We start from the raw sequence: 24,045 nt of genomic DNA, 5'->3' as shown, positions 1-24,045 counted from the left end.
GACCACTTTCATTTAATATTTATGGAACAATTGGTAGAAGAGGGAGAAAGGTTGCTTGAGGGTCAAAAAGCATCTAATTGGGTAGTGAAGTCCCCTTTTTGCCTTCTAAGTGGCCATGTCTGTGTGAGGCAGGAGTGGGGGCTGTCAGCCACGCGGCTCCAGGAATGTCGAGCCAGGGTTAAGGCAACCCCTTAGACAGAACTTAAAGTGGCTGCTTGTTTTCATGTGCAATTCAGGTTCCTAACTATGCCACGATTATGTTTCCTGTGCACCAGATCCCAAAGCCTATCACTATACGGCTACCCTTCTCCTGTCTATGCTTTGGCACATTTCCATTTCTCGTGTGAAGATCTGGCTGCAGGTCGTTGTAAGACCTCAAAGGGTTAATCAGTTTCCATTTCTCATAAGGATTGTTAATATTTTGTCTTGTGATGATGGCCTGTGCTGAATGGTAGCATGTCAACGAGACCAGAGCAGTTTGAAGAACTGTTCACATCAACTAGTTGCCACCTCCAAAAAATGTTTTTTTAAATCTTTCCACTCTCTCTTGCTCGGGATAAAAAGGTGAATAGAGCTCCCTCTACTGACAGTATTGCAAGGTTTCAATTCGCTGCATAGGTCCAAATTCATCTCCTGCCTCTTCCTTCCCAGTAACCCGTCCTGGATCTCACATCAAGTGGAGTTTGAGCTTCCTGGCCGTTGCAATATTCCTGGGGTCACAAAATGGGAATGCATGGCTCTTTCAAAGAGCTGGCATAGACATGATGGATTGAATGGCCTTCTTCTGTGCTCTAGGAATACATGCAAGTCAATATATAGACTATAAGCGGAGCTTATGTTTGATGTTTTCCATTTCCCACCACACACAATGCTTCCCCCCACCACCCTCTTCCTCTTCGCTTGAGGTGATCTTCTTCTCCCCAATGACTTGCTCCAATTGAGAGCTGAAGGGGAAGATTTATCGAAGGAAACCAAGGTGCCATGCCCTGGCAACAGATGATCCCAGTCATACGAGAAAAAACACCTTTCTCCCCAGGACTAAATGCAACTTTATAGCCCCATGATCAGTCACCACCCAACAGGCTGATTTGGTACTTGGCCAGAAGGCCCCATATTCATTCCCAAGTTGATGTTGAAATCTCAACCATTATCGCATCAGGTCTGCTGTAATAGCTCTAGCACATGGCATCAGTTATGGCTGAATTTGTAGCACTCTCCTCTCTATGTCTAGAAGGCTCACGGGTACAATTGCATTCCAGAGTGCGCTCAGGCCGATACGCCCAGTCTAATAGTGAGAGAATGCTGCACTGCTGGAAGGGATGAGAAGTTACATTGAGACCCTTGCAGAGGGCCTTTAAATATTCCACAGCAATTGTTTTAAAGAAAGCATGGGCTCTCCCTCAACCAACAGCATAATCAGCTCACCGTTATTGAATTGCTGTTTGTGGGACCTTGCACTGCAGCCAATTTGCGGCAAATGGGATTAGAACCTTAAACAGAGCAAGAGAGAAAGATTGGAGAAGTACAGTTCCTTGCTTTGGCTGGAAGTTCTGCCTTTCATTTCCCATTCCCAATTCAAAGATAAGTGGAAATCCTCATCTTTCTTAGTTGGAATCGCCTCCAAAAAATGCTCTGCTCTCGTGATCACGTAGCAAGTCTCAATATCTCCTATAGTGATTTGTCTGGAATTATGCGATGGGATGGCCTGTGTGCGTGTGTCTGTACATCTTACTCTTGGTGTGCACGTTTGTATGCATCTGCGTGCCTTTTGGGTGATGCCCTTGTGCCTCGAAAAAACCCTGAGATACTTGTGCATCATCCATCAGCACATTTGAGCGTTGGGCAAGGCAATGTTGACAGTGGAAACCACTGCAGATGCACTGGACTTTGGGAATTCATTTCGCATTTAGTCACTCCGCAATTTTAAAAAAGGACGTTCGTGGACTTGGCAATATTACTGGCAAGTCCTGGTTTTAGGTCAATTTGAAATTCTAATGGCGAGGTGACCCGTCGGCCATCTTGCAGAGAGACAGATTGCTGTGAGGAATCTGCTTCTCGTTTCGCTAAAAGTAAATACAAAACACAAAATGATTAAGGATTTTGTTAACGTGGCAGCCCATTATTCCCAGTGCTATTTTAGGTGCCCTGGTGTTTCTTTTGCTGCTTTAACAGTTTGCCTCGGCAGTTTGTCAACTTCTGAGGATACCCTTGGAGAAGTGGAGCAATGTTGTCTTCTACCTTTGGTCCCTTTTTTATTCTTTAACTTTTTGAATCTTTTTCAGAGAATCTTTCTTCGAATAATTCTCATAGCCAGAATTGTGTCGCCATTTCTTTCCTCTTGTTTTCTTTTCCGAAAAGGCCATTCAGCCTGACAAAAATATTTTATTTCCCTCCACAGGCTGCGTATACCAAACCTTGGAAATGTAACAAACTTGTTTTCTTTTTTGGTTCTACTCTGCGGTGTACTTGTGAAAACACATTTCCAGTTTAAATCCATGTTTCCATTACTTTCATATATCTTAAGCTGCTCATACTAACCCAATCTTGGTGTTCTGATTTAGGACCTAACCATCAGTGAGGCAACAGCGCTCGGAACAGCGCACTTCCCCAAAACCTTCTGGCCCCGTCAATTTCAAAACAGGACACACCAGCGAGTAAGACATATAAGTGCAGATAGAACTGAGATCCTGGGCGATGTGAGCTGGATTACCAGCAGTCCTGGGTCAGATATGGCCCATTGGATGACCTGATCTGCCCTATTCCTCCCCCACCCCCAACACCTTCAATCTACTGAGTAAGGAAACTAACCATTGGCAGACTCTCTGCCAATCAAGGAAACCCAGAATACCAACGGTCCATTAAGCTGTTGAACCCAGGTTACACCAATGACCATTGGAACAAGGGTGTGCCATCTCACCATGAGAACCAGGCCATTCAGGAGTGAAGAAGGAACCATTGATAGTTTTCTGTTAAGTAATGGAACGAAGGCGAGTTGACAAAGTTGTGGTACAGGTTTGAGGGGCTGACTAACAGCCTCCTGTCCTATCGTTCCCCACATACTCCCCTCCATCCCTTCAAAAGGCTGTGGATGCTCGGTGGGCAACTAAAGTTTTCAAAACCGAGGCTGAAGGATTTTTTTTACTGCATGACAACACCAAGGGTAAGGTAAAGTCGCCATGGTCCCAGATGACCACAGGCTGCTTTCCCCTTTGAGTGGGAGAGCTGATTGATGGATTTTAACCTACGGATCACCACACCTCAGACGAGCGCCACGGTTAAGAAGGCAGGGCCTTCATTAATAGGAAGCAAAGGAGGGAAAATGGAGTTTAAAAAAAAGGTTGGGCATAATCTGACTGAATGAGATCATATTCAAGGGCTGAATGGTCTCCTCCTGCTCCAATGTTGTGGTGTAGTTGTCATTTACAACAAAATCATACTGACTAAAATTATTTATGATGTGGAGCTGCTGCCGTTGGACTGGGGTGAGCACAGTAAGAAATCTTACAACACCAGGTTAAAGTCCAACATGTTTGTTTCAAACACTAGCTTTCAGAGCACTGCTTGATTCACCTGAGGAAGGAGCAGTGCTCCGAAACCTAGTGTTTGAAACTAACACGTCGGACTTTAACCTGGTGTTGTAAGATTTTTTACTAAAATTATTTACAATACAACTGATGAATAAACTAGCTATTAAAAATTATAATTAAAACTGAAATTAGTTTGTGCAACTAAAGCTGCCACTCTGACCAGTTGCATTTCATGACTGGCTTCCCCAAGGTCATCCATCTTCATATTGATCCTTGTGTTTTGTAGAGTGATTGATGAACTCTTGTCTTTCTGTCCTCTGATCCCATTCTGATGCCCAACATTTCATTTGTGCAGAACCTTTAACATAGTTGAAAAAAAGCAAACCACAGCACTTCACCTCATGAAACACAATTTGACATTGATCCACATGAGGAAAAGGTGACTAAAAGCTTAGTCAAAGACACCGATTTTAGGATTCTTCTTAGAGGAGAGAGGCATAGAAAGCAGGAGAGGTTTAGGTAGAAATTGTCAGAGTTTGGTGTTCAATCTCACCATAAATAGTGGGCAAACACCTGTCAAAATTTCAGGGGCCTATTTTCCACAGCATGTTGAGACACTATTTTCTAAAATGAACTGCTTTCGAAAAGTGGGAATCACAGATTTTATTGGTTAAATGCATTTAGATGGTCCCAGGAATAAAATCATTTGGACCTTGGGAGGGCAGAATGAACGTAAAAGTCAGAGCAGTCTCTGCTGACCGCACCCCCAACCCCTCTATACTGCTAAAAGGATTATAGTACACAAAGTGGACAGACAAGTCTTATATTCCCTTGAGTATGGAAGATCAAGAAGTGTTTAAGGTGATGAGAGGAGTTGCTCGATGGATAGATGTAGAGAAACTATTTCCTCTGGTGGGCAGCACCTTATAATTAAAGCTAGCCTTTTCAGGGGCAATGTCTGAAAGTATTTCTTCACACAAAGGACAGTGAAAATCTGTATTGTCTCCTTCCCCCTCCCCCCAAAGAAAGCTGTTGAGTCTGGAGGTCAAATGAACATGAAAACCCTGAGATCAGTAGATTTTTGTTGGGCAAGGTTATGGAGTTGATAGATGGATCAGCCATGAATGGCAGGACAGCTTTGAGGGGCTAAACAGCCAACTGCTGCTTGTATGTTACTTTTCTCTCATGAAATATTATCACAGGGAGTCACAACACTACTCAAAGTGGCAAGACTAATGGGAGCAACTCCTCCTGACAGTTCCCCATTCCTACAGGGGCTGATAGTTTATAGCAGCACTAACTAGGTGTTTGCTGTACCAGTACAGAAATGAAGGACATCAGTCGCTGAAAATAAATTGTTGTGGTTCTTTTTTTAAAGTTGAGCCCCTCAATCAAAACATCTGCCCTATTTGATCCCCAGCCCACTACTTCTACTTGGTTTGCTTGGGCCTATTTACCCACATCCCGCCCTCTTTTATACATCCAACCAATTCATTTGAAATGTCAAAATGCCAGGGCTTTGGGAGTGTTAGTGGGCCGAGGGGTTGGACGTCCAGCTCTGCCGCACTTCTGACAGTGGAGCAAGGCTCAAGCAAATGTGGCCCCTTGAATTTTTTATTGTTCAATGAACATTTGACACTATTATGCGTTAGGTGTAGAGGAATCAAATTGGCAGGACAGCCCTTCAGTTTCCAAGCAGGGCATTCCAGAAACGGAGTCAATGAAATGAAATGAAATGAAAATCGCTTTTTGTCACGAGTAGGCTTCAATGAAGTTACTGTGAAAAGCCCATAGTCGCCACATTCCGGCGCCTGTCCGGGGAGGCTGGTACGGGAATCGAACCGTGCTGCTGGCCTGCTTGGTCTGCTTTAAAAAACAGCGATTTAGCCCAGTGAGCTAAACCAGCCCCATCAATTTTCATTTGCTACCCTGTCCAACTCCAGTTGCACTATCTTGGCTTATTTTGAAGTTCTCCATCTGCCACCATGATTAAAAAAATGCAAGGTTGTGCCACTATGGGATGATTTGGTCCACTGACTGTAAATGAAATAAGAACTCAGTCTTCAGATATTCATCACAAATCATTCAAAATCTTTGCACACCATGGAGTCCCCTCTCTGTAATTCAGCAGCTTGAAATGAGCATGGTGAGGCAAATGTAGCTGCACAGCCCACTGATGGGACTGACTTGCTCATATTCCTTTGGCCGGTTTAGAATTGGTGAAGTCACTTGAAATTGTGATGTGTTAGTGTTAAAATGTAAAGTGATCTTTACCTCTTTCAAATTGTTAGATGGAAGAATGCAGAGTGGGAAGTGCTCTGTGTCAAACCTGTCCTGTACCGGACCTAGAAATTGTTAAATGGGAGAGTCCATAGAGGGATGTCCCCTATATCTAGCCTGTCGTACCTGACCTAGAAATTGTTAAATGGGAGAGTCCATAGAGGGATGTGCCCTATGTCTAACCTGTCCTGTATCTGACCTGGAAATTGTTAAAATTGTATTCTGTGTATAACCTGTCCAAATGGGACAGTGGATAGGGGTATGTGCTCTGTGTCTAATCTGCCCTGTACCAGACCTGGAAATTGTTTTATGGGACAGTGCTTTGGGAGATGTGCTCTGTGTGTAGCCTCTCCTGTATCTGACCTGGAAATTGGTAGATGGGACAATGCATAGGGAGATGTGCTCTGTGTGTAGCCTGTTCTGTCCTGGCCTGAAAATTGTTATATGGGACAGTGCCAAGGGAGATGTACTCTGTATGTAATCCATCCTGTACTAGACCTGGAAATTGTTATATGGGACAGAGCATAGAGAGATGTGCTCTGTGTCTAACCTATCCTGTACAGGACCTGGAAATTGTTTAATGGGACCGTGCATAAGGGTAGTGCCCTATGTCTAACCTGTCCCATACCTGACCTGGAAACTGTTACATGGGTCAGTACACAGGGAGATGCACCATGTGTAACCTGTCCAGAAGTGTTGATGTTGTTAGAAGAGGTAGAAAAGTTGGAAAGTTTGGCGACTGGCTCCAGGAAAAGGCCCTTTAACTTACCAAGCTCTGTTCAGATCTTGTGCTATCTGTCCAGTGTTACAGTCAACCCAAATCATTTTATTTTCCTCTGAGAAGACCCACGGTCTTTGTTTCATCCCATTCCCAAAGGTAAATCAAGTTTACCTTAATAGCTACTCTCTAAATCTTTGATTGATTTCTTTGAGAGGACATTCAATGGTTGCATTTGCTCATGGTCCACATAGCATTCCATCATCACTATCTGCACTTATCCTCAGCCTCATTCCTAATCAGATGTGGTGCTTGGGATGACATGTTTGTATGTGCATGAGATATTCATGCATGTGATGTGAATCTGGGTGTTTGAGTGACAGAGTGTTTGAGGGATTATGCGGTGGATGTTTGTTTTGTCCAGGTGTTTTGACAAGTATGTGACATTATGTTGGTGTACGCATAATGGCGTTTTTGCCTAGTGCTGAGTGAAAGACTGTTTTGGGGTCTGAGTGCTGGGATGTTTGGGAGGCATGAAATAAAGTTTCTGGGAATTACTTGAGGTTTGATTGTTCTGGTACATAGGATAGGGTGTAATAGGGATTTTTGGGAATAATTAGGTGCTAAGGGTGTGAGTGTTGGGCGACTGGGGACACAAGTGACATGGCATATGAGAAGGTATTCTGAATCGTTTGTGATGGACCATTGCGTGGTATGCATGATGGAAGGTTGGATCGAAACACTGAAAAATTTACAGCACAGACAGATACCATTGGGTCCATCATGTCCCTGCTGGCTAAAAAATAGCTATCCAGTCAAATCCCACTTTCCAACTTTTATTTTGTAGACTGTACATTAAGACACTTCAAGTGAAAATCCAAGTAGTCTTTGAATGCAGTGAGGGTTTCTGCCTCTCCCCTTTTCAGGCAGTGAGCTCCAGATCCTCAACTCCCCTTTCAGCAATTAATTTAAATCTACCCCTGCTCATTACTGACCTCTGTGCTAATGAGATTAGGTTCTTCCTACTCACTATGTATAGGGCAGCATGGTAGCACACGTGGTTAGCACTGTGGCTTCACAGCGCCAGGGTCCCAGGTTCGATTCCCTGCTGGGTCACTCTCTGTGCGGAGTCTGCACATTCTCCCCGTGTCTGCGTGGATTTCCTCCGGGTACTCGTTTCCTCCCACAGTCCAAAGACATGCTAAATTGCCCTTAGTGTCCAAAAAGGTTAGGAGGGGTTATTGGGTTACAGGGATAGGGTGGAAGTGGGGGCTTAAGTGGGTTGGTGCAGACTCGATGGGTTGAATGGCTTCCTTCTGCACTGTATGTTCTATGTTCATAATTATATACACCTCAATTAAATCTCCACTTGGCCTCCTCTGTTACAAAGGAAAAAAACCACAGCCTATCCAATCTTCGCTCAAAGTTAAAATTCTCCATTCTTGGCAACATCCTTGTAAATCCCTTCTGTACTGTCTTGAGTGCGCTCAAATCTTTCCTGCAATGTAATGCAGTACTCTAGCTGTGGATGGATTAGTTTTTTTAATAGGTTCTCGTGTAACCTCGCTGAACTTATACTCTAGGCCCTGATCAATAAAAGAAAGTCTCCCACATGCCTTCTTGATCACCTTATTTACCTGTCCTGCTACCTTCATGTATCTGCAGACACATACTATACTCTTCCCCTATGCTTTTTAGAATCCTATCATCTGTTATATATTCCCTTGCCTTGTTAGCCTTCCCCAAATACATTACTTCACACTTGTGCTGACTGAACTCCATTTGTTACTTTTGTTACTTTCCTGACTACCTGCTCAGCATTCTTCTTCACCATCAACTGCCCTGGCCAATTTTCATATAATCTGCAAACTTCTTACTTCATCATACCCTCCTATTTAAGTCTAAATCATTGATATATATCACCAACAGCCAGGGGCCCAGTACTGAGCCCTGTGGAACGCCACTGGAAACATAATTCCATTCACAAAACACCAGTCTGCAATAAACATTGACCATTTACTAGAACTTCAACTGGACTAGCCAGACAGAGGCTAGGAATTCTGCGGTGAGTAACTCACCTCCTGTCCAAAAGTCTGTCCACCATCTACAAGGCAGAAGTGTGATGGGATGCTTTCCACTTGTCTAGATGAGTGCAGCTCCAACAACTCAAGAAACTGGACACCGTCCAGGACAGCAGCCGGCTTGATTGTCACCCCATTCACGAATATCCATTCCCTCCACCACTGTGTGCACCATCTACAAGATGGGGTGGCACGGTGGAACAGTGATTAGCACTGCTGCCTCAGAGCGCCAGGGACCCAGGTTCAATTCCGGCCTTGTCTGTGTGGAGTGTGTACGCTCTCCCCATGTCTGCATGGGTTTCCGCTGGGTGCTCCAGTTTCCTCCCACAGTCCAAAGTTGTGTAGGTTCGCTGCAAAGTTGTGTAGGTTAGCTGGATTGGCCATGATAAATTATCCCTTAGTGTCTAGAGATGTCAGGTTGGGTGGGTGATGTGACCATCAATTCACAAGACACGTGGTTGGAAGTGAACAGTGGTTTCAATACTCTTACAACAGAGCCTGCCTGCGACGAGATGAACTGGCAGGCAGGCTCACGACTGCAAAGCTTTATACTTCCGGTTAATGGGAGGAGCCATGGGCGGAACCATGGGTGGAGCCCAGTACAAACTCCTCATCTCCCCCTATGGGCAGAGCCGCGCAACTGCTCGTATACCGAGCTTACAAGAACACAACACATACAACACAGTGTGAATTACTAGATTGTGATTCACCACAGTGGGGTTATGGGGATAGGGCAGAGGAGTGGGGCCTGGTTGGGGTGCTCTTTCAGAGGGTCGGTGCAGACTCGATGGGCCAAATAGCCTCCTTCTCCACTGTCGGGACTGTTGCTCTACAGGAACTCACCAAAGCTACTTAGGTAGTACCTTCCAAACCCATGACCACTACCACCTAGAAGGACAAGGTCAGCAGATACATGGGAACACCTACAAGTTTGCCTCCAAGTCACTCACCATCCTGACTTGGAAATACGTTTGGCCGTTCCTTCATTATCACTGGATCAAAATCCTGGAACTTCCTCCCGAACAGCAGTGCAGATGTATCTTCACCACATGAACTGCAGCGATTGCTCACTACCACCTACTCAAGGGCAGATAAGGTTGGGCAATAAATACTGGCCTAGCCAGCGACACCACATCCTGTAAATTAATTTTTAAAGCAAGGTGTGCCAATTTTGGATCCAACTTGCCATTTTCCCTGCGATCCCATGCGCTTTCTTTGCTCGCTCTTCAACTGTTGCCTTCAGGGCCTCATCCCTCTCTCTACCCATGTCATTGGTATCACTCTGGAGCAGAAATTCTGGGTGGTCACCCCCCCCTCAGAATGTTTTGCAGTGGCCCAGTGCCACTCTGGACCTCAGCACCATGGAAGTAACATACTCTTCAAGAGTCGCATCTGCTGCCACAGAAGTGCTTGTCTTTTCCCAAATTTATCAGGTCCGCTACCACTTTTGCTTTCCTGATCTTCCACCTCCACCCTGCCCCTACAGCTGAGCCACCAATAAGTCAACTCAGCTCTGGTTGCACTCTCCAGATGAAACATCGCCCTCACGCTTATTTAGAACTGATTATCAGTTGGAGAGTGAGACGCAATCTGGAGACTCCTGCACTAGCTGCCTTGTTCTGATTGGTGGTGGTCACGCAGTCTATCTTTGTCTGTGGGCTGTTGGTGTTACTACATATAGTGATTTGCTATCCAAATGGGCTCACTGATGCACCGCAGTGATATTTAAGCTTTGAAACCCTGAGCTTAAGCTCCTACAGCTGGTGGCACTTCCTGCATATGTGTCTAGTTAAGACTCAAGGGGCTGGATTCTCCGTGGGCGGAATGCTCTGTTTTGCCGGCAGCCTGGGGGTTTCCCAATGGCATGGGGTTGCCCCACAATGGGAAACTCCATTGACCAGCCGACGTAACGGAGCATTCCGCTAGCGTGCTGAAACAGAAATGTGGCGCGGCGGGACAGAGAACCCAGCCCAAGAAGTGTCATTAAGTTCCCACATGGAACAGGATGTGTATTTTATGGAATGAGGTGCCCTTCCATGTCTCTGTTTGCAGGACTATTCCCTAATTGAAGAGAAATAAACTTAAAATTGAAATCAACACTCAATAGCTACTAACCATCAGCACCTCCCTTTGCACTGACATCACCTTATTTTATAGTTAACTCATTATATCAGTTTTTTTTAAATTTTAGACTCCCCAATTCTTTTTTTCCCAATTAAAGGGCAATTTAGTGTGGCCATCCACCTACCCTGCGAGTCTTTGGGTTGTGGGGGCGAAAGCCACGCAAACATGGGGGGGAATGTGCAAACTCCACACGGACAGTGACCTGGGACCTCGGTGCCATGAGACAGCAGTATTAACCACTGCGCCACCCTGCTGCCCTTTCGTTACATTAGTTAACTCATTATTAATTGCATTTTAATTTACTGAAAATATTGGAACTTTTGCTCCCTAGATCTGATTAATTAAACAGTGATTGTAATTGTGATAAATAATCTAATATACAATGTATAAAATGTATGTTCTTTTTCCTCCCATTTCACCGATTCAGTCAGACTGATGCACCGCAGTGATTCTCAAGCTTTGAAACCCTGAGCTCAAGCTCCTACATGATGGGATGCTGCTCTACACGAGGCCAGGCGTTTTGTATTGCTCCATTCAACTCTTATTCTGCACTGCGCCAAGCCTTACATGCTGTGCCCCGCCCCGCCCCGCCCCCCCCCCCCCATTCTCAGCCTCACTCTCTATGCTGCTCTGCTGTATACTCAGACCTGGCCTTTATGATGCTCCACTGCAAGTCTCAGTTGGCGTCTGTGTCATGGAATGTTTGAGGGTGTGTGTATGATGGGATGTTGGATGATCTACGCGTGTGATGGTGTATGTGATGTTATGTTGGGATGTTTGGTGTGTGAGGGAAAGATGGAACATTAGATGCTGTGATGCTGGATGATAGTGTAATGAGATGTGATGTTGGATGGCATGTGTGATGAATGTTGGATGGTATATGTGATGGGATGTTTGGTGTGTGTTTGGGAGAGAGAGATACAGAACGTTAAATGGTCTGCACGTGATGTTATGTTGGACGCGGTCTGTGATGGGATGTTTGGTGCGCGTGTGTGATGTCGGATGGAGTGTGTGATGGGATGTTTGGCACGTGTTTATGTGTGATGTTGTCGGATGGAGTGTGTGATGGGACATTTGGCATGTGTTTGTGTGAGATGTTATGTTGAATGTTCTCTGCGATGGAATGTTTGGTGTGTGTTTGTGATATTATGTTGGATGGTATGTGTGATGGGATGTTTGGTGTGTGTTTGTGTGTGATGTTATGTTGGATGATGTAATGTGCAGCATGTCTTGAGATGCAATGTAATGCAATTGCGTGAGTGATATGACGAGTGCCAGGGAGTAAAGAATAACTAAGAGTAACTGTATCTTTTTCACAGGGGAGTTTATCCGAGCACTTTATGAATCTGAAGAGAACTGCGAGGTAGACCCGGCTAGGTGCACCTTTTCCACTTTGGCTGATCACCAGGCTAACCTGAGGATGTGCTGCGAACTGGCCCTTTGCAAGATCGTCAACTCCCATTGGTCAGTGCTGGTGTAATGTGGCAGATGTAAAAGTAGTGGTGCCAGAGACTGAATTCAAGGGCAGTGTCCAGCCAAGTGTAGGATCTTAACGTAAGAGGACAATAGGACAGATCTTTTACCCCAGTGAATATTATTGAGCATGCCTTATTGGATCAGTGTTCAAATCCGGCCCATGGAGATGGAATGACCCTTCTCTGATGAGGATCATTGTTTCTTTTGACATCAGGAACTTTGGTTCAAATCCAACCTTGTCAAAAAGGTGAACCATTCTATGATGTAAAAGACTGGGTAGCGAAGTAAGTGATGGAATTGTCCATTAATTCTGGGAATACAGTTCAAATCCTGGGGGAGCGAGAGAGACCAGCTCCTTCTCTGTTAATGGCAAAGTGATTCAAACATCTGTCCAGAGAAGGGATGGAGGTGTGGAGGTGAAACAAACAAATCAGGGATTGACTGATTGACATATTAAGGTAGATTTTAAACTTGCTGGCTAAGCACAAATCTGGTGTTCTTGATTAATATGGAGATTTCTTGATTAAATCGGGATCAAGGGTTATGGGAAGAAGGCAGGAGAATGGGGATGAGAAACATATCAGCCATGATCAAATGGCGGAGCGGATTCAATGGACCGAATTCTGCTCCTATAATCTTAAGGTCTAAGATGAAACTGACTAATGGAAGTCAAAACTAGGCACTGTGCATGAGCAGTATCAGACACGACCGAAAATAATGACGACAGAACTAAAATGTTATAACTATCAAGACTGAGTAGGCTGCGGCTCTTTTCTCCAGGAAATAAAAGGCTGAGGTCTGACATAATGGATGTCTTTACAAGTATGAAGGAATTTAGTTGGGTGGATGTAAAGATTTGGTTGTCCAAAACTAGTGGAAGTAAATATAGAACATACAGTGCAGAAGGAGGCCATTTGGCCCATCAAATCTGCACCAACCCACAGTAAGCCCCCACTTCCACCCTATCCCCATAACCCAATAACCCTCCTAACCTTTTTGGACACTAAGGGCAATTTAGTATGGCCAATCCACCTAACCTACACATCTTTGGACTGAGGGAGGAAACCAGAACACCCAGAGGAAACCCACACAGACACGGGGAGAACGTGCAGACTCCACACAGACAGTGACCCTGGCGCTGTGAAGCCACGGTGCTGTCCACTTGTGCTACCGTGCTGACCAAATATATTAGTAAACAATAAATTTAATAAGGAATTATTCAGCCAAGTGATTATAATGTATAACAGACTATCACTAGTTGAGGTGATTAGTATGGATTTGTTTAAAGGCAAGGAAGGGATATAGGCCCATGAGGCTATGTGAAGAAGAAACTTTGGTGCAGAGCAGGTGGGTCCAAAGGCTTGTTTCTCTGCTAGGTTCCATGTAGTTTTATATCGGAAGGCATTTTCCTCTAATTCCAGTAGTTCAAATTCAACAGTCAAGCGGACAGAGTTCTCTTTTTCTATAGTTTTAAAGGGGGAAACAGTATCACTGAATTCTCACTACTGATTCTTGTCAGTCATTGGAACTTGGTCGACTGAACTTGGGATGAGTCCCTTACACAGCAGGCCTCACTGTTGATTTTGACGTCGAGGCACAAGTATGGTTTCAATTGGTGTAAAATTTTGCTTTGTTTCTATTTTACCATTTTGGTCAGTGTGCGCCTGTATGTTTCATTTTATTGAACCAAACAAAATATTTCCACGGACTTCTTCAAATTCTCATCCCTTTCTGGTAAGGCAAACTCTCACTTGGGCTACAGCTCTATGGGCGTAGGCCACGTTCCAGTTCCTCGCCAAAATAGCAATCCTTTTTGTACCGGTCTGGAGAGTTGGAATGTTGGCAAGCTATTCGACTGCTGCTGCCTCATAGAGCATTCTGGTGTCCACAACATGTGCTACCACTCTATAGTAATCGGGAAACAATTCTCACCATTTTTCTCATCCGACCAAGAATACAGAGATCAAATGGAACCCCACCCTCCATACCCCACCATATGCAGCCCCCACCCACTCCCAGCCATCATCATTCGGAATGAAGTGGCACAAACTTAAAATGGAACTTGCAGGTCCAGTGCCAGACCATACAGGTTATTTTCAAACTGCATTCTTGGAAAAGAATTAATTAATTGTACAGCACATAGAGACTATTCTGCATGGTACTGGTCCTGTCGAAGATTGATCCACTTCGTCTCACACCTATGTTTTCTGCATAGCCCTCGAATTTTTTTCACACAAGTATTTATCCAGTTCATTTTTTAAAGTTGCTATTGAATCTATTTATAGCACACCTTTAGGCAATGCATTCCCCTCATCACAACTTACTGCCCAAAAAGACTTGCTGAAAGACTTGGGGAGTACCACTGAGCCTTGTCTTTTTTTTAAATTTAAAGTACACAATTACTTTTTTCCAATTAAATCCAATCCACCTCCCCTGCACATCTCTGGGTTGTGGGGTGAGACCCAAGCAAACACGGGGAGAATGTACAAAATCCACACGGACAGTGACCCGGGGCCAGGATTGAACCTGGGCCCTCAGCGTGTGAGGCAGCAGTGCTAACCACTGCGCCACCATGCAGCCCCACTAAGCCTTGTCTGAACTGCCTGAGGGTGCTTTTATATTTAATTCTCTGCTATTAATGAAATGGAAGTCACGTTAAATATCGCATTGCAAGGTGCCTTTGCCCTCAGTTATGCTGGATTTTGATTACTTATTTATTTTAAACAGTGTCTTTCCGCGTGAGCTGAAGGAAGTCTTTGCCTCCTGGAGGCACCGTTGTGCTGAACGTGGCAGAGAAGACATCGCCGACCGTCTGATAAGCGCCTCCTTGTTCCTCCGCTTCCTTTGCCCCGCGATCATGTCTCCTAGCCTCTTCAACCTGATGCAGGAGTATCCGGATGATCGCACCTCCCGAACTTTGACCCTTATAGCCAAAGTCATTCAAAATCTGGCCAACTTCACCAAGTAAGTTCTCCTGGGCCTGTGGAAGCCACAGCCCATTCAGTGGGTAATGTAGCCTGTGGGGCTAGTATAAGAGATTTGAGAGGTAAGTGTCAGAGGCAACCCTGCACAAGAAGCTCTTCTGAAGAATATCAATGCTCACAGTTCAATAACAGTGCTGGTCTGGCTGTCTTTTTAATTAACTGGTAGGTTTTTAATCCCCCTAAATATTTGGTTAATTTTCAAATGTTTTGCTAGAAAAACAATCCTGAATGTTGTTGGCATGATCAAGGACTTTGTCATATTTATCTTGTTCTTATATGGAGATATTATAGGATATTGTAATGTTACCTTGGCCTTTCTAACAAGTTTGAGAACTAGGAAACACTGAAAACCCTATTAAATGTGAAAATGAGGTACGACTACATGCACACCAAGGACTCTTCAGGGTGCTCGCAAATGTGTTGTTCCGACTGCAGCTCCAACGTGTTGTATCTTTTATAAGTTTAATGACATAGAAGAGATGTGGGACCTGTGTTTATGCAGTTGACATGCTTGTTCAGTAGTGTGGTTATCTGCTTACCAGTTGTTTTGCCAGCTTCTGAGGTTATTACACTTGAGGCATTCCTCACATGGGTGATCATTAGTTTTCTGTAGCACTCAAAATATCAAAGAGCCACTGCAGAATTGCCACAAATATGTGGATTATGTATTTTAAAACTTGATAAAATCTAGTGTAGAATCATAGAATGATACAGCACAAGAGGCAGCCATTTGGCCCATCATGCATGTTCTAGCTCTCCACAACGCCCCCCCCCCCCCCACACCCCAACTCTTTCCCGAAGCCCTGCAAAAAAAAATTCCCTTCAAATATTTATCACTTTCTCTTTTGAAAGTTACTTTGAGTGAGCTTCCATCAGGCAGTTTATTCCAGATCACAACTACCTGCTGCATAAATCCCTTCTTTCTTGTCACCTCTGTCATTGTAAATAACCTAAAACATATGAACTCTGGTTACTGACCCTCCTGCCACTGGAAAGTTTTTTTTAAATTTACTCTATTGAAAGCCTTTCACGATTTTGAATATCTGTTTTTTTTTTAAATCCCTGAATGCCCTCTGCTTCAAGTATATCAATCCCAGCTTTTCTAACCTCTCCTCATAGCTGAGCACCGTTCTTGTACATTTCACGTCTTAAGGCCTAGAATTGATGTGTAGTTATTAGTTCTCTGTAATGTCTCACACAGCCATTGCGGAATGAGTACTGATGAGTAGGTATATATATTTGGGAATATTTGCTGTGCTAATTCTACCTGCCTTACCTACACTTACAGGTGTCATATGTTTCTCATTTGTTGTGGAGACAGATTAGAGATGAATTGAAGTAGCCTGTGTTGCTATTGTGCTGCTTTTCTTCCTCCTTCATCCGATTAGGTTCGGCAGTAAGGAGGACTACATGTCGTTCATGAATGAATTTCTGGAGCTCGAGTGGGGCAGCATGCAGCAGTTTCTGATGGAGATCTCCAATCCGGACACGGTCACCAACGCAGCTAGCTTTGAGGGATACATCGACTTGGGCCGAGAGCTCTCTACGCTGCATTCCCTCCTGTGGGAGGTGCTGCCTCAGCTCAGCAAGGTGAAGCATTAAGAAACAAAATCATCTTGGCCAGCTTCAGCACAACTGTACGAATAAATGGAACTTGGTGGGGTCAGCAAGAAGTTGGTTGGTTCCTTTGTGTACTGCACATGCTATGTGATTTTGAGATGTTTGGACCCATTGGCATTTGAAAGATAGAAAATGAATGCTAGTTTTTGTTTCCATTAGCATTATTTATGGAGAATGAATGGTATGCAACCGTATCTATTGGGATCCTTTCCCTGGGGATGCATTGGCTCAGCCCCATGGATTCTGTGATGGGAAGTGTTTCGACCCACTGGAATTAAATGTATAATAGTTGGATGTAGTTCGGCCCATTAGGATTCCGCCTGGTGGGAGTGAATGGGAGGAACATGTTGGGTCTATTCATAAATGATGTATGGACAGGAAGTGATCGGGTCAAGTAGGATACTGCACTGCGGAAATGTGTTGATCATTTGTGAATTGGAGAATGGTTTTGTCAACTGAGATTCACTGGAGTGAATGGGAGGTTTTTAGGTCCATTGGGACTTTTCATATGTAGAGTATACTCAAGTGCCTGGTCCCTTTGAGATTCAATTTATGTCAAGTGAATGTTTTCACTGGGTTTCATCATTCCACTGTAACTGCTCCAAACTGAAAGAAATTTTAATCACTAAAAGCAATTGTGAATTAGTACATGTGGTTCTCCCTAGCTAAAAATACCTTTCCTATGTCTTTACAGGAAGCGGTGATGAAACTGGGTCCCCTTCCCCGCCTTCTCAATGACATAAGTGGGGCATTGAGAAACCCATCGCATGTACAACGACAATCCAGCCACATAGCGGAACGCTACACTTCTGGGCCCAGCATCAATCGTGGCATTTCATCCGACCTTCAGAAGTACACAGTTAAAGATCTGAACAGGTGAGGTAGCAAGGCAAGCGACTCACCGTCCCATCAAACACTTAACAGGGCAGGTACAGCGCGGGGTTAAATAGAGTAAAACTCCCTCTACAATGTCTCATTAAACACTCCCAGGTCAACTACAGCACGGGTTAAAGTCATAAAAAATAACGGCGGAGTTGGCCTTTCAAGCCTGCTTGCTCCACTATTCAACATTTTGGGGGCAGCATGGCTGCACAGTGGTTAGCACAATTGCTCACAGCTCTAGGGTCCCAGGTCGATTCCCAGCTTGGGTCACTGTCTGTGCGGAGTCTGCATGTTCTCCCCGTGTCTGCGTGGGTTTCCTCCGGGTGCTCTGGTTTCCTCCCACAGTCCAAAGATGTGCAGGTTAGGTGGATTGGCCATGATCAATTGCCCTTAGTGTTCAAAATTGCCCTTAGTGTTGGGTGGGGTTACTGGATAGAGTGGATGTGGGTGAATTAAGTGGGGTGCTCTTTCCAAGAGCCAGTGCAGACTCGATGGGCCGAATGGTCTCCTTCTGCACTGTAACTTATATGATGCTATGATCATGGCTGATCCACTATCTCAACGCATACTCTCATTCTCCCCATACCCTTTGACACCCTTCAAAATCTATCTATTTCCTTCTTAAATATATTCAGTTACTTGGCTTTCTGTGGTGGAAAATTTCGTAGGTTTACCACACTGAGTGAAGAAGTTTCTCGTCATCTCAGTCCCACATGGTCTACCCCATATCCTGAGACTGTGACCCCTTGTCTGGACCCCCAAGCCAGAGGTCGCAACATTTCTGCATCATCTGTCCAGCCCTTTCAGAATTTTCTTTGTTTCAATTAGGTCTGCTCTCATTCCACTAAATCCCAGTAAATACAGACCCAGGTGACACAATTTCTCCTCATACCCCAATCCTGCCATTCCAGGAGCCAGTCCGATGAACCTCCAATGCACTCCCTCTATGGCAAGTATATCCTTTCTTAGATAAGACCAAAACTGCACACAGTACCCCAGTGTGGTCTCACCAAGGCCCTTACAGTTGCACCAAGACATCCTTGCTCCTGTCCTCTTGCAATGAAGATCAACATACCATTTGCCTTCCTAACTGCTCAATGAACCCTCTTGCTTTCAGTGACTGGTGGGCATAAGACCCCAGGTCCCTTTGTACGTCATCATTTAAACAATACTCTGCCATTCTGTTTTTCTGTCTGAAGTCGATAACTTCAAATTTATACACATTATACTGCACCTGCCATGTATTTGCCCACTTGCTCAACTTATCTAAACCACCTTGCAGCAACTTAACATCCTCCTCACCTTCCCACCAAGTTTCATGTCATCAGCAAACTTGGAAATATTACTTTTAGATCACTTATCCAAATCGTTCATGTATATTGTGTATAGTTGGGGCCCAAGCACTGATCCCTGCAGGACTCCACTAGTCACTGCCATTTATTCCTAATCATTGTTTCCTGTCTGCATAACCAACTCTCAACCCCTGTCAATTCTCAACTTCCCCAATCCCAAATACAGTGTAATTTTTCACACTTGCCTCTTATGTGGGACTTCATCAGAAGCTTTCTGAAAATCCGAATGCACCACATACACTGGTTCTCACTTATCTATTCTACTGCAGCATTATGAGAGATCCTTGCAGCACATCCGAGTTGCATTGCCAATCAGCGCCAATTAATTTCAGTCACAGCTTTTTTAAACTGACTACATTTAAATTGGGAGTAGAAAAATGGGGGAAGGAGAGTTTGCATCTTTAACAGGAGCCACAAAGGTGCAGTCATGGTTCTGATATTTGAATTTGATTGTCACTGGCTTGTCAATGGGGTTTCCCATTAAAGCCACACCCCACTGCCGGGAGACCCACAGGCTGCCAACGGGAAAAGTGAATCACAACAACCAGAGAATTCTGGCCAATGTCAACATCAACTCTTTGCATTTTTATAGCAACTTTAATATTACTCTGTAAAACATGTTATGATCAGACCAGAAGTAGTAGCATGGCTACCCTTTTTTTCCACCCCTCAACTGATCGCCAGAGTTTTTGATTTTAAGAATCCGGTTGTCAATGAGTCTTAACTGTCTGTGCGCACACAGACGGTCTGGTACTTTTTAAAAGAAACGGAATGATTATTTATTGTACATTAGCAAAGTGGTTAGCACAGTTGCTTCACGGCTCCAGGGTTCCAGGTTCGATTTCTGGCTTGGATCACCGTCTGTGCGGAGTCTGCACATTCTCCCCGGGTCTGCATGGGTTTCCTCCCATGGTCCAAAGATGTGCAGGTTAGGTGGATTGGCCGTGCTAAATTTCCCTTTGTGTCCAAAAACTGGGGTTTTTGGGTTATGGGGATAGGGTGGAGGCTTGGGATTCAGTAGGGTGCTCTTTCCAAGGGCCGGTGCAGACTCGATGGGCCAAATGTCCTCCTTCTGCACTGTAAATTCTATGAATCCGTGAAATAAAAATAATTTTAAAACCCTCGCTCACACCTGCATTCTAGAGTTTACACACAAACACACACAAAAGTTACAAAGTGGAAATGAGACTGGGCTCAATGGTGTTTTGGATTCTGGGATGAGACAATTGAAATATATTGATGGATGATTTCTGTCTTCTGGAGTCAGCAGCTACTTAGTTAATATTTACGTTGCCTGTGGCTGGTCAGAAAACAGGCAGGGCACAAACTTTCAAGATAGAGAGAGAACACACTGTCGGTGTGAAGAGAGAGAACACACTGTCGGTGTGAGGAGAGAGAGAGAAAAAGATTTGGATATTTCTGGTCTCACTCTGACCAGCCATGGAAGCAGTTTCTTAAAACACAAATGGGGTTAATTTGCTCATCACATGATCATGGGCACCGATCGCGGGCCAGACACCTCCTGAGCAGCCCCCTGGTGCTCGATCCTCCCTCCGCCCCCCACAGGCCCCACATGCAGCGGTCGCACGATGTTGACGCCGGCAGCGACCAGGTGTCGGGTTCAGCAGGCCATTTGGCCCATCCGGGCCAGAGAATCGCCGGTCGCCGTTAGAAACGGCGAGCGGCGATTCTCCGAGCGGCCTGTCACAGAACGCGGCACGGGATGGGAGAATCGCGTGGGGGTGCCAGGGTGGCGTGGCGTGATTCGCCCGGCACTCCTGCGATTCTCCCACCCTGCGTGGGGTCGGAGAATCGCACTCATGGTCATGGAAAACTGATTCCAGGTCCATTGTTTAAAAAATGATTAGTTTACTCAGGTGGAGTTGTCTTCTCAGCCAGTGTCCATTGTCCAAAGAAAGTGAGTCCAATGCCTTGGTCCAGCTGAATACACACAAGTGTTTTGTGAATGGTTCAGGCAGTGTGTCATTTACACTCTTGTAAATTGATTGTCTTTAGTCGGCTACTTCTAGACAGCCCGGTACCTTGCTGATTATTTGTAGGGTACAGTTATGTGAATGTTCTGCCAATTTAGGCTCATTTAAATAATCATTTGCCGGAATCTCCCAAAGTACAGATTCATTAGCCGAGTCGAGGAGACTTCGTCAGGGCACTATTTAGTACGTGGACCAGTCGTAACAGCACCTGGGGAGTCTCCTAGGCCAGTACTTCTCAAACTATCTGATGTGGCGAACCGGCAGTTTTTTTTTCCAATGTGCCAGGGACCGGTGAGCGAAACAAGCCAATCCAGGATTACTGTCTTTCTTTTCTGGAAACACTCCACGTACCGCCAGACGATGGCTCGCGTACTAGCGGTACGCGTACCACACTTTGAGAAGCACTGTCCTAGGCCATTGGAGACCCCCTGGGTGGTTGGGCATTGGGCAGAGCAAAGGTGCCAGGTTGGCACTGCCAAGGGTCAGGGCCTGAAGGGGGCCATTCCCATGAAGGGGGGGGGGGGAAAGAGGGTGTGAAGAGGGGAGGTATGAAGGGCCTCATAAAAGGTTGGGAAGGGCTGAAGGAGGTGTTCATGAAAGGGAAGGGCAAAAAGGGGGGCCTTCATAGTGGGATGTCCTCACTTGGAATTGGGAAGGTTAATATGTGGGTGTAGCACCGTCCATGGGTGGGGAGTGTGATGGACCCTCAAATGCACTTGGAGATCGGGGCACTCTTCAAAAGGACACTAGCCAATTCAGCACCCCACTGAAATATCTAAAGTGGCGATTTAGCGGCCCCGTCGCGCCCGACTTGGTAGATTCTGAGGCTTCCCTCTTGAGATTTGCGACGCTCGAAGCAGTCATTTAACAAATTCTCGAAAGACGTCGCAATCTGGATCTCACTCTCACTGGGTGTGATCCATATCTGCATATTTGAATGAGTCATTAGGCTCATTTAAATATGCATTTGCAGGATTCTCCCAGCGCCCCGTACCTAACGATCACTCGTGGGAGACCTCGCCAGGGCGCCGTTAAGTACTGGCTTTCACAAACGTGGACTGGTCGTAATGTCACCTGAGGGGTCTCCCAGACCATTAGAGACCCCGAGGTGGTGAGGGACAGGGTAGAGTTGTACCTAGCACCCCCTCCGGCACCCTGGGCCCCAGGCTGGCAGTGCAAGGGTGCCCGGCTGGCAGGGATCAGACCTGTGGGGCATACTAGATTGATTGAAGGAGGGGGGGTGGAGTTGAGGGGGTGTTCCCAGGGGCCTCCCCGAGGTCGGGGCAAAACAGGGGCAGGGGGTCTGAAAGGCGGGGGGAAAGATCGGGGCAGTCAGACAAAATGGCACCCCAATCGGCGAGGGGCCTTTCCCGCTGGGCTCGCCAGCAAGAAATGACAAGTGCAGTCTCAGCAGAGAGAAACTCCCCGAGGCCAAAAGAAACAGCAAATAGATTAGAATAGAAAAGTGAGGTTTTTGAATAGTGGGTTTTTTCTCGGCGCTGCAGCCGCTGGGAAACACCCCGCTAAACGCGGTCAAAACTGGCATCAATTTTTTTTTTTTCCCCATTGAATGGTGCCCTGAAAACTCCCCACGGTCCAAAAACATGACTAAATGTGGGTAAATGGGTCTGGATCTCACCCAAAAAGCCCACGGCAAACATCCCACTAAAGTTGCCCAAAATGACACTTTAAATTGTTTAGTTGAATCCTTTCCAGGGGGCAGCACAGTGGTGCAGTGGTTAGCACTGCTGCCTCACGACGCTGAGGATCCCGGTTCGATCCTGGCCCCGGGTCACTGTCTGTGTGGAATTTTCATATTCTCTCCATGTCTGTGTGGGTCTCACTCCCACAACCCCAAGACGTGCAGGATAGGTGGACTGGCCATGTTAAATTGGCCCTTAATTGGAAAAAATAAGTGGGTGCTCTAAATTATTATTATTTTTTTTAAATCGCATCTAGTCTTCCTATCCCTTAATTAATTTAGTGCTGACACTCTCCTTCATTCACAGCTCAATCGATATGACTAGGCTACCTTCTCCAACCAAGGAAAAGGGAAAGGATGTCTTTTATGTGACAAGGCCTCCGCTTGCACGTTCCTCCCCAGCATATTGCACAAGCAGCTCCGATATCACAGAACCTGACCCCAAAATGATGACTACGAACAAGAGCATCTCCATGATGGATCTGCAGGACAGCAGGAGTATGAACAGCATAAGCAACCTCCAGACTGTTGGGGACATGCTAAATAGCAGTCAGGCCTCAATTGGAACTACAGTAGGCCTCAGGCCTAGCCGGCTGTCACAGGGGAGCGGGTCAAGTGTGTCAGGAGGTCTGCGGTTAGGACAAATGGGCATCACCACAGACGGATTGCATGGGCAGCTGCGAGTCCCCTTGTCCTTTCAGAACCCCCTGTTCAACATGACCTCAGATGGGCCTGCCTCACTACGGACTCCCGCCGAGCCAGGTGCTGGCCTCTTGGGCTACCATGGTTACAGCAAGAGCGAAGACCTTTCAGCCAACAAGCAGATCTTCCACAGTCACAGCTATAGCGATGAATTCGCCCGGCAGAACAGCGAGTTCAGCCGCAGGCAGCTGTCACTAACTGACAATCTTCAACACATGCTGTCGGCACCCCCAGCCAACATCGGCCCCCAGAGGAGAATAGACCAGCCACCGCCTGCGCCTCCACCCCTCGTCCGGGGAAAAACGCAGCAGCTGACAGTCAGCGCAGCCCAGCGACCTCGGCCTCCCAGCGCCAACTTGCTGCAGTCGCCTGCCGAGCCACCACACGGTCCCAAGGTGCGACAGCAGTCAATCATGGCCAAAGCAGACGCTCCAGCTCCAAAATCAGGCATCACCAAACAGGTAGGTTTCCTGGGGGGGGGGGGGGGGGGGGGGGGGGGGGGGGGGTCAATCCCTGCTCCTGTTTAATCTGGAAACAATGTTCTGACTGTTGTCCCACATTGCTGAGCAGATAGTATTCTTGTCTTAGTCAGAAAGTTGTCCA

General features: G+C 45.8%; 1 protein-coding gene across 2 annotated transcripts in view; it reads left to right on the top strand.

The window, feature by feature from the left end:
• LOC119976187 (ras/Rap GTPase-activating protein SynGAP-like) overlaps positions 1-24,045 on the top strand; it is a 506,239-nt gene that overhangs the window by 101,688 nt on the left and 380,506 nt on the right. For both annotated transcript variants that reach the window (XM_038816494.1, XM_038816493.1), the window contains exons 6-10: positions 12,050-12,194; positions 14,934-15,170; positions 16,579-16,780; positions 17,505-17,686; positions 23,048-23,903. In XM_038816494.1, the coding sequence (XP_038672422.1) occupies positions 12,050-12,194; positions 14,934-15,170; positions 16,579-16,780; positions 17,505-17,686; positions 23,048-23,903 (1,622 nt within the window). The remainder of the gene's footprint in view (positions 1-12,049; positions 12,195-14,933; positions 15,171-16,578; positions 16,781-17,504; positions 17,687-23,047; positions 23,904-24,045) is intronic.

This window comes from Scyliorhinus canicula, chromosome 13, assembly GCF_902713615.1.
Source record: "Scyliorhinus canicula chromosome 13, sScyCan1.1, whole genome shotgun sequence".
In the NCBI taxonomy this organism is placed as follows: domain Eukaryota; kingdom Metazoa; phylum Chordata; class Chondrichthyes; order Carcharhiniformes; family Scyliorhinidae; genus Scyliorhinus; species Scyliorhinus canicula.
Note: the sequence above shows the minus strand (reverse complement) of the source record. Positions and strands in the feature narration are given on the sequence as shown.